General features: G+C 42.4%; 1 protein-coding gene across 4 annotated transcripts in view; it reads left to right on the top strand.

Moving 5' to 3' along the window:
- LOC124038230 (latent-transforming growth factor beta-binding protein 1-like) overlaps positions 1 to 12895 on the top strand; it is a 137879-nt gene that overhangs the window by 90766 nt on the left and 34218 nt on the right. For 3 of the 4 annotated variants that reach the window (XM_046353825.1, XM_046353828.1, XM_046353827.1), the window contains 6 exons: positions 1825 to 2049; positions 4084 to 4106; positions 5062 to 5173; positions 5695 to 5781; positions 11956 to 12081; positions 12545 to 12670. In XM_046353825.1, coding sequence (XP_046209781.1) covers positions 1825 to 2049; positions 4084 to 4106; positions 5062 to 5173; positions 5695 to 5781; positions 11956 to 12081; positions 12545 to 12670 — 699 coding nt within the window. The remainder of the gene's footprint in view (positions 1 to 1824; positions 2050 to 4083; positions 4107 to 5061; positions 5174 to 5694; positions 5782 to 11955; positions 12082 to 12544; positions 12671 to 12895) is intronic. The other variant, XM_046353826.1, reaches the window with a different exon arrangement.

Raw genomic sequence — 12895 nt, forward strand, 5'->3', positions numbered from 1 at the left:
TCTGTTATACTCACAGACACCATTCAAACAATTTTAGAAACTTCAGAGTGTTTTCTATCCAATACTAACTGAGACTGACAAGACTGCGGAGCAGGCTGTTTACTCTGGGCACCTCTGGTCACCTTTCACCAAGCTACTCAATACTGCCCCTGCAGCCATAAGAAGATCAGAGTAAATGATAGACTTGTGCTCCTTAATCAGGAAATAAACTTGAGTAGACATATAGGATTGGTGTAATCATTTCAGGACTAACCTTGATGTGAAGTGCAGAGCTTTTTAAGGTATCTCTTTCAATGTGTTCTTCTTCGTTTGTTGGAATGTTTACCAAGGTAGCTGGATTAGTTACTGTTTGATCTGATATATTTGTTTCACTATCAATGTTAAATGTAGTGGTTTAACTGCAATTGGCTGGGCTCTTGCTGGGCCACTCAAGGACAGTCAGAGACTTGTCCTGAAGCCACTCTTGTGTTGTCTTGGCTGTGTGCTTAGGCTCGTTTTCCTCTTGGAAGGTGAATCTTCACCCCAGTCTGAGGTCCTAAGCTCTCTGGAGAAGGTTTTATGTACTCTATGTACTTTGGTCTCTGTTCACCTTTCCCTCGATCCTGACTAGTCTCCCAGTCCCTGCTGCTGAAAAACATCCTCACAGCATGATGCTGCCACCACCATGCTTCACCGTAGGGATGGTGCCCGGTTTCCTCCAGGCGCGATGCTTTGCATTCAGGCCAAAGAGTTCAATCTAGGTTTCATCAGACCAGAGAATCTTATTTCTCATGGTCTGAAAGTCTTTAGGTGCCTTTTGGCAAACTCCAAGCGGGCTGTCATGTGCCTTTTACTGAGGAATGGCTTCCATCTGGCCATTTTACCATAAAGGCCTGATTGGTGGAGTGCTGCAGAGATGGTTGTCCTTCTAGAATGTTCTCCCATCTCCACAAAGGAACTGGAGCTTTGTCAGAGTGACCATCGGGATCTTGGTCACCTCCATGACCAAGGCCCTTCTCTCCCGATTGCTAAGTTTGGCTGGGTGGCCAGCTCTAGTGAGTGTATTGATGGTTCCAAACTTCATACATTTAAGAATGATGGAGGCCACTGTGTTCTTGGGACCTCAATGCTGCAGACATTTTTTGGTACTCTTCCCCAGATCTGTGCCTCGACACAATCCTGTCTCGGAGCTCTACGGACAATTCTTTCAACCTGGTTTTTGCTATGACATTCTCTGTCAACTGTGGGACCTTATATAGACAGGTGTGTGCCTTTCCAAATCATGTCCAATCAATTGAATTCACCACAGATGGACTCCAATCAAGCTGTAGAAACATTAAAGGATGATCAATGGTAACAGGATGCACCTGAGCTCAATTTCAAGTCACATAGCAAAGGGTCTGAATACTTTTTTACGTGTAATACATTTGCTAAAATGTCTATAAACCTGTTTTCACTTTGCCATAATGGGGTATTGTGTGTAGATGGATGAGATTTTTTTATTTCATCCATTTTAGAATAAGGCTGTAACATAACAAAATGTGGAAAAAGTCAAGGGGTCTGAATACTTTCCCAAATGTACTGTACGTGGAGCTCGGAAAGACCTCAGAGAATTATATACACGTGGTGAATCTGCTTCAACAAAAACCTAACCTAACTTATTGTACTTTACATATGAGTTACATCAAATAAAAGATCAATCAAATTAGTCATATAGCTATGAATTATGCAAAGTAAATATATTTCATGTGGACATTTCGATCTGTTTTTTTTGGGATGGAAGTGGTTTCTGATGTGTTTTTTTTCTTGCGTAAAGAATACTTATTTTTCTTTTAACATTTTTAGCTAAATTCAAGGAGATATGCCCTGGTGGGATGGGCTACACTGTCACAGGCTCTTACAAGCCCAAACTACCCAATCAACTACCCAAACTTCCCAGCCAACCTGAGACCATCAACAAGCCAATGATCACCCACCAAGAGCCTGTGGCCCCGCCTCTGCCCTTCCCGACACCCGAGAAACCAGTGGAGGCCTTGAGCGTCACTGAGAGACAGCTTCCCTCCATTCCAGGTGAGTCAACATCACACAATTCCCTGTATACCAGGGGAGTCAACATCACACAATTCCCTGTATACCAGGGGAGTCAACATCACACAATTCCCTCTATACCAGCCGAGTCAACATCACACAATTCCCTCTATACCAGGTGAGTCAACATCACACAATTACCTCTATACCAGGGGAGTCAACATCATACAATTCCCTCTATACCAAGAGAGTCAACATCATACAATTCCCTCTATACCAAGAGAGTCAACATCACACAATTCCCTCTATACCAAGAGAGTCAACATCATACAATTCCCTCTATACCAAGAGAGTCAACATCACACAATTCCCTCTATACCAGCTGAGTCAACATCACACAATTCCCTCTGTACCAGCTGAGTCAACATCACACAATTCCCTCTATACCAAGAGAGTCAACATCACACAATTCCCTCTATACCAAGAGAGTCAACATCACACAATTCCCTCTATACCAGCTGAATCAACATCACACAATTCCCTCTGTACCAGCTGAGTCAACATCACACAATTCCCTCTATACCAAGAGAGTCAACATCACACACTTCCCTCTATACCAAGAGAGTCCACATCACACAATTCCCTCTATACCAAGAGAGTCCACATCACACAATTCCCTCTATACCAGCTGAGTCAACATCACACAATTCCCTCTGTACCAGCTGAGTCAACATCACACAATTCCCTCTATACCAAGAGAGTCAACATCACACACTTCCCTCTATACCAAGAGAGTCAACATCACACAATTCCCTCTATACCAAGAGAGTCAACATCACACAATTCCCTCTATACCAGCTGAGTCAACATCACACAATTCCCTCTATACCAGCTGAGTCAACATCACACAGCAAGCACCAGTAGAAGAGCAGCCATCTTTACTAATGTACTCCAGAAAGAAAGAGACAGAACATTGGGATGAGCTGGGCCTCAGTGTGACTCATAGATGGGAGTTGCTTGGTCTTTTAGAATTCAAGTAGAGTGCTCTGTGGAATTTGGCATCATAGACTGTAACACATGGGCCCTGGGGCCATGCTTTTGTCTTTTCACGATGCTGTCCTGTTTTGATATGTGGAATATCATGTACCTTCAGTGCCAGCACACTTTTTTTCGTAATCCACCCTTCGACAAAAGGCAGCACATAAGTGAAACAAAAGACAGAACCGACTTGTATGCGTGAGTGTGTGGGGGTTCTTTAAAAACATCGCTCACCCAGACACCAATTCAGTTCCACCCTAGATAGGATGATGAGGATTCACATGCTTTGGCTTGCCCTCACCACTCAAACCGCTGGGTTCTGAGAGGAGAGATGGAGTTCCTCTCTTTTATTGTTCAGGACATGCTTGGCGGCCGGTGGGGGAAAGAGAAACTTGGCCAGCGGTAGAGTGCACAGACTTACAGCTAAACCTCTCTTGAGCACAGAGGATCCAATGCAGAGGACAGACTCAGACAAACAATAAGAGGAGAAAGTCACTGCCCAAACCTGTGTCGATGAGTGTTTGCATGCCACAAGGGGCTATGAACCCTGGCGGAAGGAATTTATTTTACGCCTAAAGTTATGCGTCATTCATAACACTGCCGTTGGTCTTTATGACCTCCGTAAAAATGCAAGAGGGTTGAGTTATGACATGGCATTTGGCCAGTGTTTAAAATAAGGTGTTAGTGGAACATCCTTGTTACTGATTAACACTTGTACGTGGCCATGAAAAATATCACATGTTGATGCGGTCATGAACAGCTAAAAGCACCTGTGAAGGTGACCGTCTTATGGATTGCAAATCATTCATCCTCTCTGGCCCCAGCCGGGTTAATTGATGTATTCAAAAGCCTGACTATATTTAATGGGGAACTATAATGTGAATGTTGTCCTAAAAATACAAATGAATGATGTACTTGCCTCTGACAAACCTTGGTAGTCAAGGGCAGGTATATCCAGCCTTGTGCTTCCAAACGGTCCCACTCTTTTTTTGAACTCATTCTTTCTTTGTGTTGTTTTTAATTTGTCTTCATGGCCAGTTGCCACGGATGCACCTGAGCAGGTAGGTTGGGTTTCTTCTGCAAAAAAACAACGGAACAGAAATAAGCTTTCTTGCATGCAACAAGAAGTATTCATCATTCAGCCTCTATGGCAGCGACCTGCAGAAGCAGCCTGCAGCATCACCTCTGCATGAAGTCGGCATCACCACTGCATGACTTTGAGCCAATCAATGCTCCATGCTTTCAGCCTAAGCGCACTTAAAGCATTCACAGTGGAACGTCTATGTCAATGCCGTTCGCAGCTGGCAAGACTTTGCTCTTTGCGCTTTTGTCCAGCCTCATACTGTAAGGCTGCGTTTACTCAGGCAGCCCAATTCTGATCTTTTTCCACAAATTGGTCAGTTGACCAATCAGATCAGCTCTTTTGCCAATAATTGAGCAACTGATCAGAATCGGGCTGCATGTTTAAGTGCAGCCTTAGAGCCTCAAATACTGAACAGTCCTGAAACCTTTCTGTAATGGATTTAGTATTGTATTATGACTTTTTGAATTAAATATAGAAGCTCTCTTTTACATGATCTGGTCTTGGTTCTTTCAGCGGTAAAGTAGACTCAGCTGCTTGAAACTCTTTAAAAGCACTTTGACAGGGGTGGAGTAAGTGAACACTGTTGCGCAGTACACTCCGAGAAACTCCAAATGTCTACAAAGCTGAAGTCAAGTTGGACTCCACACAACTGACTTTGGCATTCTATAGACCCTGTCCACTCAATGACAACAAATGTTGCTCTTACTATCCGAAATCTTGCTCTTACAATCCTTTCAAGCACTTTCCTTCCTTCAGCTGCCATGCAAGCTGATTTATAAATAGTTTACTGCCGAGCGGCCTATTTGACGAGCTCACGCATGACAGCGGTGCATGAGCGGCGCTTGCTCACCGAAACCTCACACATGTCTATACGGATCAGTCGACTGACCCCGAGGTCCATATTGTGTTTGTCTTGTGTTTTGTCCTTCAAGGAGCTGGTTATTCTGGAGGCTACTAGTAATAGGCCAGTAGTTGAGGTCGAGGCTGGCCAGCCACAGCTCTCTCCCGGTGTCTCTACCATGAGGATGGAGCCGGCCTACCCAGGTGTCTCATCCATTCCCTTCCCCTCTACTCTCTCTGCTGCTATTTCAGCCTCACTGGGCAAAGTGTGGAAGTTATTTAATTCTGATTTATGTTGTTTTGGCACTGTACTTTCGGTCAATTTGACCTGAAAGAATAGAAATGAAAATGGGTTGGTTTGAAAAATATATTATGTTCTTTCCCTTGTGACAGGTCTAATCGTCATAGTGGAAAGAGCACCTGCCGTTTGTGATGGGTGTTCTCCAGGCTCTAGTATAGGATTATCTTAATTGAAATGCAAGGTTTTTATTGTTGTAAAAAGGGTTCAATATGTATCCAAGCTGGAAAAATCTTTTAACAACTGTCAGCTCAGCACGTGACGGTGAAGAGTGATTTTTCTCTGTCCGCTGGGATTGTTGATTTCTGCAGCGCTCCGTGTTACAGTTTCATGACAACAACTCAACATTGAAACACTCATTTTAAAGACCACGGAAAGTCTGACTGCGCTGTTCTCTCCCCTGGCTCTATCTGTCCTGGTCTCGCAGAGGTTGTGGAGAAAACGTCCCCCCCTGCTCCAGCCCTGATCCTCCCCTCCAACGCTGGCCAGGACATCGCCCCGACTCAGTCAGCAGGTAAGAGCCCACAGTGACATACAGTGACACGCAGTAACCCGGTGACATCTGGACACAGTTTAGTCGACTGGTCAATGTGCTGCTGACCAGTTAGTAACTACTATCCCTGCTACAAACTCTATCTAAGCTATCCCAAGCTGATTGTGTAAAAATCATGAATGAATAGAGGCCCGCAGACTGGGAACATGGCACTTTCTGACTCTTCCTGACCTCCTTTCTTTGTCCTTGGGGTTCTACCCAGTTGTATTTCGGGCTTCTTCTATATTTAGGAATCCTGTGTTGCTGTTGAGGGGCCGTGGCATCATGAAGTCTCTCTCTCCACTCTAGATGGGAATAGTTTAACAATAGTCTAACAACATCCTCATAAAGGCTTCAAATCGCTCCAATGAAAATGCAGAGCAACTTTTTCTCTCTCTCTCCTCACCCTTAGAGAAATGTATTTGGGTCCTGTATTGTTGTATTTGAGAGACTCCCATTTTAGATGTTGTTGCTGTGGTTATTTGAATCGGAAGGGAAAGGCCAGTGAGGCCAGAGATTTGTGCCATCGCTAGGCAACCACTTGTGTGAAACGCACCTGTTTTGATACCCAGGGCGAGGAAGAGGGGGGAGAGCAGTAGAATAGAGATTAGTGTCGGCACGGAGACAAGTGTGGAGGGAAGGGAGTGGGACTATCTGGTTCCAGGCCCACAAAAAGCACCTGGACCAATCAGGGGACCGCTGGGGTATTTGGGGTTATATTCGCTAGGCGGACATCCAAGCACCCAGACCACTCTCATCTCAGCGTTTTACGTCCCAGTGTCCCGGAAACGTGACACCATATTAAGAAGCCACAACAATGAAACCACCTGATGACAGATACTCGGTACACTGTGATACATAATTGCGTCTCTCTCTTTAAAAACAAAAATCATCCTGTCATCCTTACTGTGATTAGACTCTGGCCTCTGTGCCTCAACGCTTGCTAATCATTCTCAACATGACGTTTCTTTCTAAAGTATATCCTCGACAAAACACGACAATCGTTTGATTGTAACATGGCGGAGATGCTCTTTAAGGTGTAAAGCAACTACACTCGCTAATCATTCTGTAGCTCAATCAACCAATCAGTCAGTGAGTCAATCAAATGATTGTGCATTTTACAAATACATTTGTAACAAAGTGCTAAAATATAACGCTTGACCGAACGGATGAGGGAAATCTCCTTAGGTGGGAAGAAACCTTGACAGGAAGCAGAGTCTAGAGCAGGAGCCCATCCTCCTCTGGTTGGCTGATGTCTTCCCTAAATCCTATATAAAACACAGCAGTAATTGAATGTAACTGTATTTCTGAGGAGATGCTGCTGTGGCATATTTGAGCAATAATACCTCGCCTATTGAAATTTGTACAGTAATACTTAAATTCTTTGTAATTCCACCATATTGGCCTGCTGAGCTTTGAAGAAGCCCAGCCATTAACAACCACATACATCAGGGACGCGTAATGTATTGTTAATGTGATCTCGAAGCTTCCTGACATTTTGACGACCATTTCCTCAGCAACACTGTAATTCTTAAATACTATATTCATCATCTATCACCACTAATTTAATAACCCTTTCATTTTCTCTTCTTCTCATCAAGTTCTGAAATGGCAAACCGCTCCGTCACTGTGATTGGACAGTTTCGGCTGATATGACGGAGTCCTTAAGTCTCTGGAACTGTAGGTCCAGTGGCCCACTTCTGTAATATGTCTGCATATTGGTGCCTTTTGATGGGCATTAGACACTATGATTTACTTCATTCCATACTTTCCCACTGTGTTATGTCCGATTGATGCACCCAGTGAGTAGGTTTTGGGATTTTGCCGATTATTTTAACAGGTAGTCCCATTGAGACCAAGATCTGTTTTGCATCTTACAATTACAAATTGCACATAGGAAATACACCAGAAAATACAAAATACAAAGAGAATACAAAAAATTCAATAAAGCACACATGTGAAAAACAATCACATTCCACAGCAGAGATCCCCAATCAACACTTTGAAATCAAATCGAATCAAATTGTATTTGTCACATGCGCCGAATACAATAGGTGTAGACGTTACAGTGAAATGTTTACTTACAAGCCTACAACCGACAACTGCGAGATCGGTGCGCTAACGTGCGCTAATATGATTAGCGTGTAAGTAACAAGAACATTTCCCAGGACATAGACATATCTGATATGGGAAGAAAGCTTAAATTTGTGTTGATCTAACTGCACTGTCCAATTTACTGTAGCTGTTACAGTGAAATAAAACTATGCTATTGTTTGAGGAGAGTGCACAGTTATGCACATTTGGGCCGACTTGATACAACATTTTGAACAGAAATGCAATGGTTCATTGGATCAGTCTAAAACTTTGCACATGCAATGCTGCCAACTAGTAGCCAACATCCAAATAGAGCCTGAAGTGGAATAATACATTGTGGCCTTTCTTTTGCATTTCAAAGATGATCTTTTACCAGATCTAATATGTTATATTCTCCTACATTATTTTCACATTTCCACAAACTTCAAAGTGTTTCCTTTCAAATGGTATCAAGAATATGCATGTCCTTGCTTCAGGTCCTGAGCTACAGGCAGTTAGATTTGGGTATGTCATTTTAGGCGAAAATCGGGGGGAAAAGGGGCCGATCCTTAAGAGGAATGTATTTACTAAATAAACTGAAACTAAAACATTTATAAATACATAAATAAAATAGAAAAATAAGAACATTGAAAAGTAACAAATAATTAAAGAGCAACAATAAAATAACAGTAAATGCAAATAGTCTGAAAGGCACCAATACATCCATTTGTAGGGAACTCTGAAGATTGTTCCATACTTGGGGTGCAAAGAAACTTAAAGCTAAAAGTCTGTAGCAACAGACGGAATTTCCATAGATATCCATCCCTGTGATCTGGTATGGTAACTCGTTCTTCTATAGGTAAGTAAAGATGTAAGGTAATGAGGGAGTTTTTACAAAATGCAGTGTTTCGACTTACATGAGGTCAAAGAGGGCCATCCTAATTTCTGATAGAGCAAGTAGTGATGATCACCCGTTATAAAACGAAGTGCACTGTGGTGCACTGTGGTGAACTACATCTAACGGCTTTAACCCTTTACACTTGTAGAAATTGGCCTATATGGATAGGGCTATAAAAAAGAAAGAAGGTCGCACAATCCCAAACATTCAATGGGTATAGTAACCAACATTTTGGAACGCAGTGCTGTCTTCAGGGTTACATTGTAACTGCTTGATACAGTTTTGTAGACAAGCAGTGCAATTAGTGAAACCAATGAACACAGTGAGGGGTGTGTCATAGTAATTAAGGTAATGAGGGATGAAAAACAGTGAAACAAATATTTTATAGCATGTCAATACATGCGGACAATTATTTACATAATCTTATGTCAACATGATTAGATATAATGGAATACATTATGCTAATATCAACAATCATTATTCTTACATTTAATTTACTTTCATCTTTGTTTCATTAGTTAATTTCATATCTTTGTTGTGGTTCAAACGTAATGCATAATGAGCATCGTCACCATGGGAAACATGACATGCAGTATAAGCGAAGAAACTGTGGGCAAAAAGAAATCATTGGGTTGAAATGGCCTGAGGTCAAATTCAATAATCAGACCACTAGGAGTCAGTGTTTTTAGATAGGAGATCCATTAGGCCTCCCTCTGTAGTAGTAGGGTCCCGATCGTTGGCGGTCGGTGCCATTTAAGAGGAGGGAGTAGGAATATTTTTTTAATGAGCATGGCCTTATTTCCATTACAGCATATTGGATGAATGTCATTCATATTCTATTCACCCAGTCCAATGTAACAGGGACAGGTTTAGGCAACTACATGATACTCAAATTTTCCCTACACCCATCATGAGGTTGCTACAACCTCGCCTATGAATGACAGTTTACAATGTAGGTGCGTCGAAAGACAAATTTGAGGTGACAGACAGTGATATTCAATACTGCCTTGCACATTATCGCCTGCATCTAGCTGATATAGAGTGTAATCATTAGTCCAACAGTTGCAAACAAGAGTTTCTGTTGGACAAATTCAGGTATGTTTATCCCCGTTTTGTCACGTTTGCGAAACATTTTTTCGGTGGAATAAATACACCCCTGATCACACGTAGACACGTTTCACTTTCATAGCAGCCACATTGTATTATTTCTTGCATCCATGAGCTCTCCTCCTTTCACCTCTTCCTTCGCATGTGGACTTCAATGCACAACCTTTCCAAGCCAAACCGCTACACACAGCCTACATCATTGTCACCATATTAGCTTAAGTAAAGTCATAGTCAGAATAGATAGTAGTCCTAACGCGTTAATAAACCCGCTACAGTCATGCAGTAACCGTTACAGTGTACAGTCAGTAAGCAGTTACACCATCGGGCCCCGGTGGCAATAAATTAGTCAAACCAAAAGTTTACCTCGACTTGGAAGAGTTCCAGTGTTGTGTTGGAAAGTCATAGCCAGCTAGCTAACATAGCATCCCTCTGCTTCAGCAGTGTGTTTCAGTAGGCTAGACTAGATGGCCACATTTACATCTCTCCCTCTCTCTTCCTTTTTTCTCTCTTGCTTCTCCTTCATTTTGGAGGAAATTAATTTGTTAAAAACTGTTGAACTCTCTCTTTGAGTCAACTCTCACTCACTCAGTGCTAGCTAGCTGTAGTTTATGCTTTCAGTACCAGATTAATTCTCTGATCCTTTGATTGGGTGGACAACATGTCAGTTAATGCTGCAAGAGCTCTGATAGGTTGGAGGATGTCCTCTGGGAGTCATAATTACTGTGTAAGTCAGTCTATGGAAGGGGGTGAGAACCAAGAGCCTCCTAGGCTTTGTATTGAAGTCATTGTACCCAGAGGCGAACGGAAGCTAGCTGTCCTCCGGCTACACCATGGTGCTACCCTACAGAGTGCTGTTGCTGCTACTATAGACCTTATTTGCAAAATAGTTTTAATCAATTATTTGGTGACGTGATTATATTTAGTATAGTTTCATCTAAAAAGGATATATTTTTCCAATGTTTTACTATTTTTATTTTTATGAAAGTAACTGAGGAGGATTGTCCTCCCTTTCCTCCTGAGTAGCCTGCAACTGGTCTCGATGTTACCTCTCCTTGAGAGAGATACCTGTGTATTTGAGGGAGGAGATAGGATGTTTAGCTTCAACAAAGTGAGCTGCTACTGTGCAGTCGGTATTCTTACACCTGATTGAGCTGCGGTGTTCAGCTATACATTGTTTTAACCAAGGTTCAGAGAGTACAATAATGTCAGGGTTAGTATCTTGGACCCAAATGCTTAATGCCTAACATATACATTTTTGAGTGAATACTCTGCACATTGAAAAAAAAAATCTCTGGTACTTTTATATACTTTTTAGCTAGTAGTTCTGAAAGTAGTGCTCATGAGCCAAAAGTGGTCCACACAAATGGCATATTATGTCACGTGCAGATATGTGCACCACATCATTGCGCTCTCTCACTCTGATGTGTGTGCATCTTGCTAGCTGTCACTCAAATGGGGAGGGGCTGAAGCTAATTGACTGGAACTCGAATTGCTAGGGAGCTGGCCCACGTGGGGGAAAATGTAGGGGAAATGGCGCCACACAACTTCCTGGAAACAGTTGCTATCAAACTAGGAATTTTGCGGCGAATTGAGGTAAGACAGTAATTCTGCTCATAGATTATACACGTACGAACTAAACATTGACATGAACCTAACATTGACACATCCAGCCCAAAGCGTGAGGTTTCAAAAATGCAACGTTCCGGAGCATGTCTTTAAGTTCGCCAGCTCAAGAACCTTATGAGATTTAAAGTCAGAGGGGGTTTCCATTGGCTTATCAATATTTGTCATACAGAAACACATTTGCAGCCATGAATGGGAAGTTGATGAGAATATCGGCTAGGGAGAGGAAAGGCCATTTGCAGGAATGGAATAGATTTGTTTATGCTGCTCATATAGATACAGTATTTATGTATTTAGTATTTGAAGAGTAGCATGAGGTTTCCTCTATGATTGTGTTCAGCATGCATACTCAAAATCCTGCTATTTGGGTCTCTCTCTCTCGTTCTCTCTCTCTTTCTGTCTCTTTCTCTCTGTCTCTCTCTTTCTCTCTCTCTCTTTCTCTCGCTCTCGGCCAGAGGTGGATGAGTGCCAGGTCAACCCTCACATCTGTGGCCAGGGGATCTGCTACAACACTGTGGAGGGTTATACCTGCATCTGTAGAGAGGGCTACCAGATGGATGAGACGCACACCACCTGTGTCGGTAAGAAACAAGACGTCAAAGGTCACGTCCATTTATCAGACCAATGGGAACGGAGTCTTTTTGTCATTTGGTCTGATTGGATTAGGTTTTCACTTTTCACATTTGCCCCAGAACATATATTCATTGAATTACATCAGTAAATGGGAATATTTTGTTATTTTATTTAACCTTTATCTAACTAGGCAAGTCGGTTAAGAACAAATTCTTATTTACAATGACAGCCTACAATGACGGCCTTTTCTGAATATACTTGTGATATATAATGATTTAACTAGCCTTTCAGCATTTTGGAGTTATGTGTGAATGTTGTAGAATAATCATTTAGGTACCGCTTTGGTGCAGTGGTGGTTTGAAATAAACACTAGCTATACTCATAATACTTTAATCCACTTACATTAGCATGTCAGTATGTTTCTTAGCAAGTTGACCCATGTTCCATCCCATGACTCCTGCCTTGCTACAGATGTTGATGAATGCCTGGAGTCTGCATCACTGTGCTCCAACGGCCGCTGCAGGAACACTCCTGGCAGCTTCCTGTGTGTGTGCCAACCAGGCTTCATGACAGATGAGGAGGGAACCAGTTGCATTGGTAAAGTCATTTCACACACATACCACCACACTCCCTGAGATTCAATACGTGTTGTGCACCGCAGCAGCACACATTTGGAAAGCCGTTTGTGTGTTTTCATTTTTGTTGAAACCCCTAGTTATTTCCCCAGTTGTCTCCAGTATAGTTCCCCATTGGTTTTGTCACCCCTCCCTGGAGATAGGGGCTGCATTTTAGGAGATGACCACAGTGTGGCCCATTAGCGAC

The sequence above is a fragment of the Oncorhynchus gorbuscha genome, linkage group LG06 (assembly GCF_021184085.1).
Source record: "Oncorhynchus gorbuscha isolate QuinsamMale2020 ecotype Even-year linkage group LG06, OgorEven_v1.0, whole genome shotgun sequence".
Taxonomy (NCBI): domain Eukaryota; kingdom Metazoa; phylum Chordata; class Actinopteri; order Salmoniformes; family Salmonidae; genus Oncorhynchus; species Oncorhynchus gorbuscha.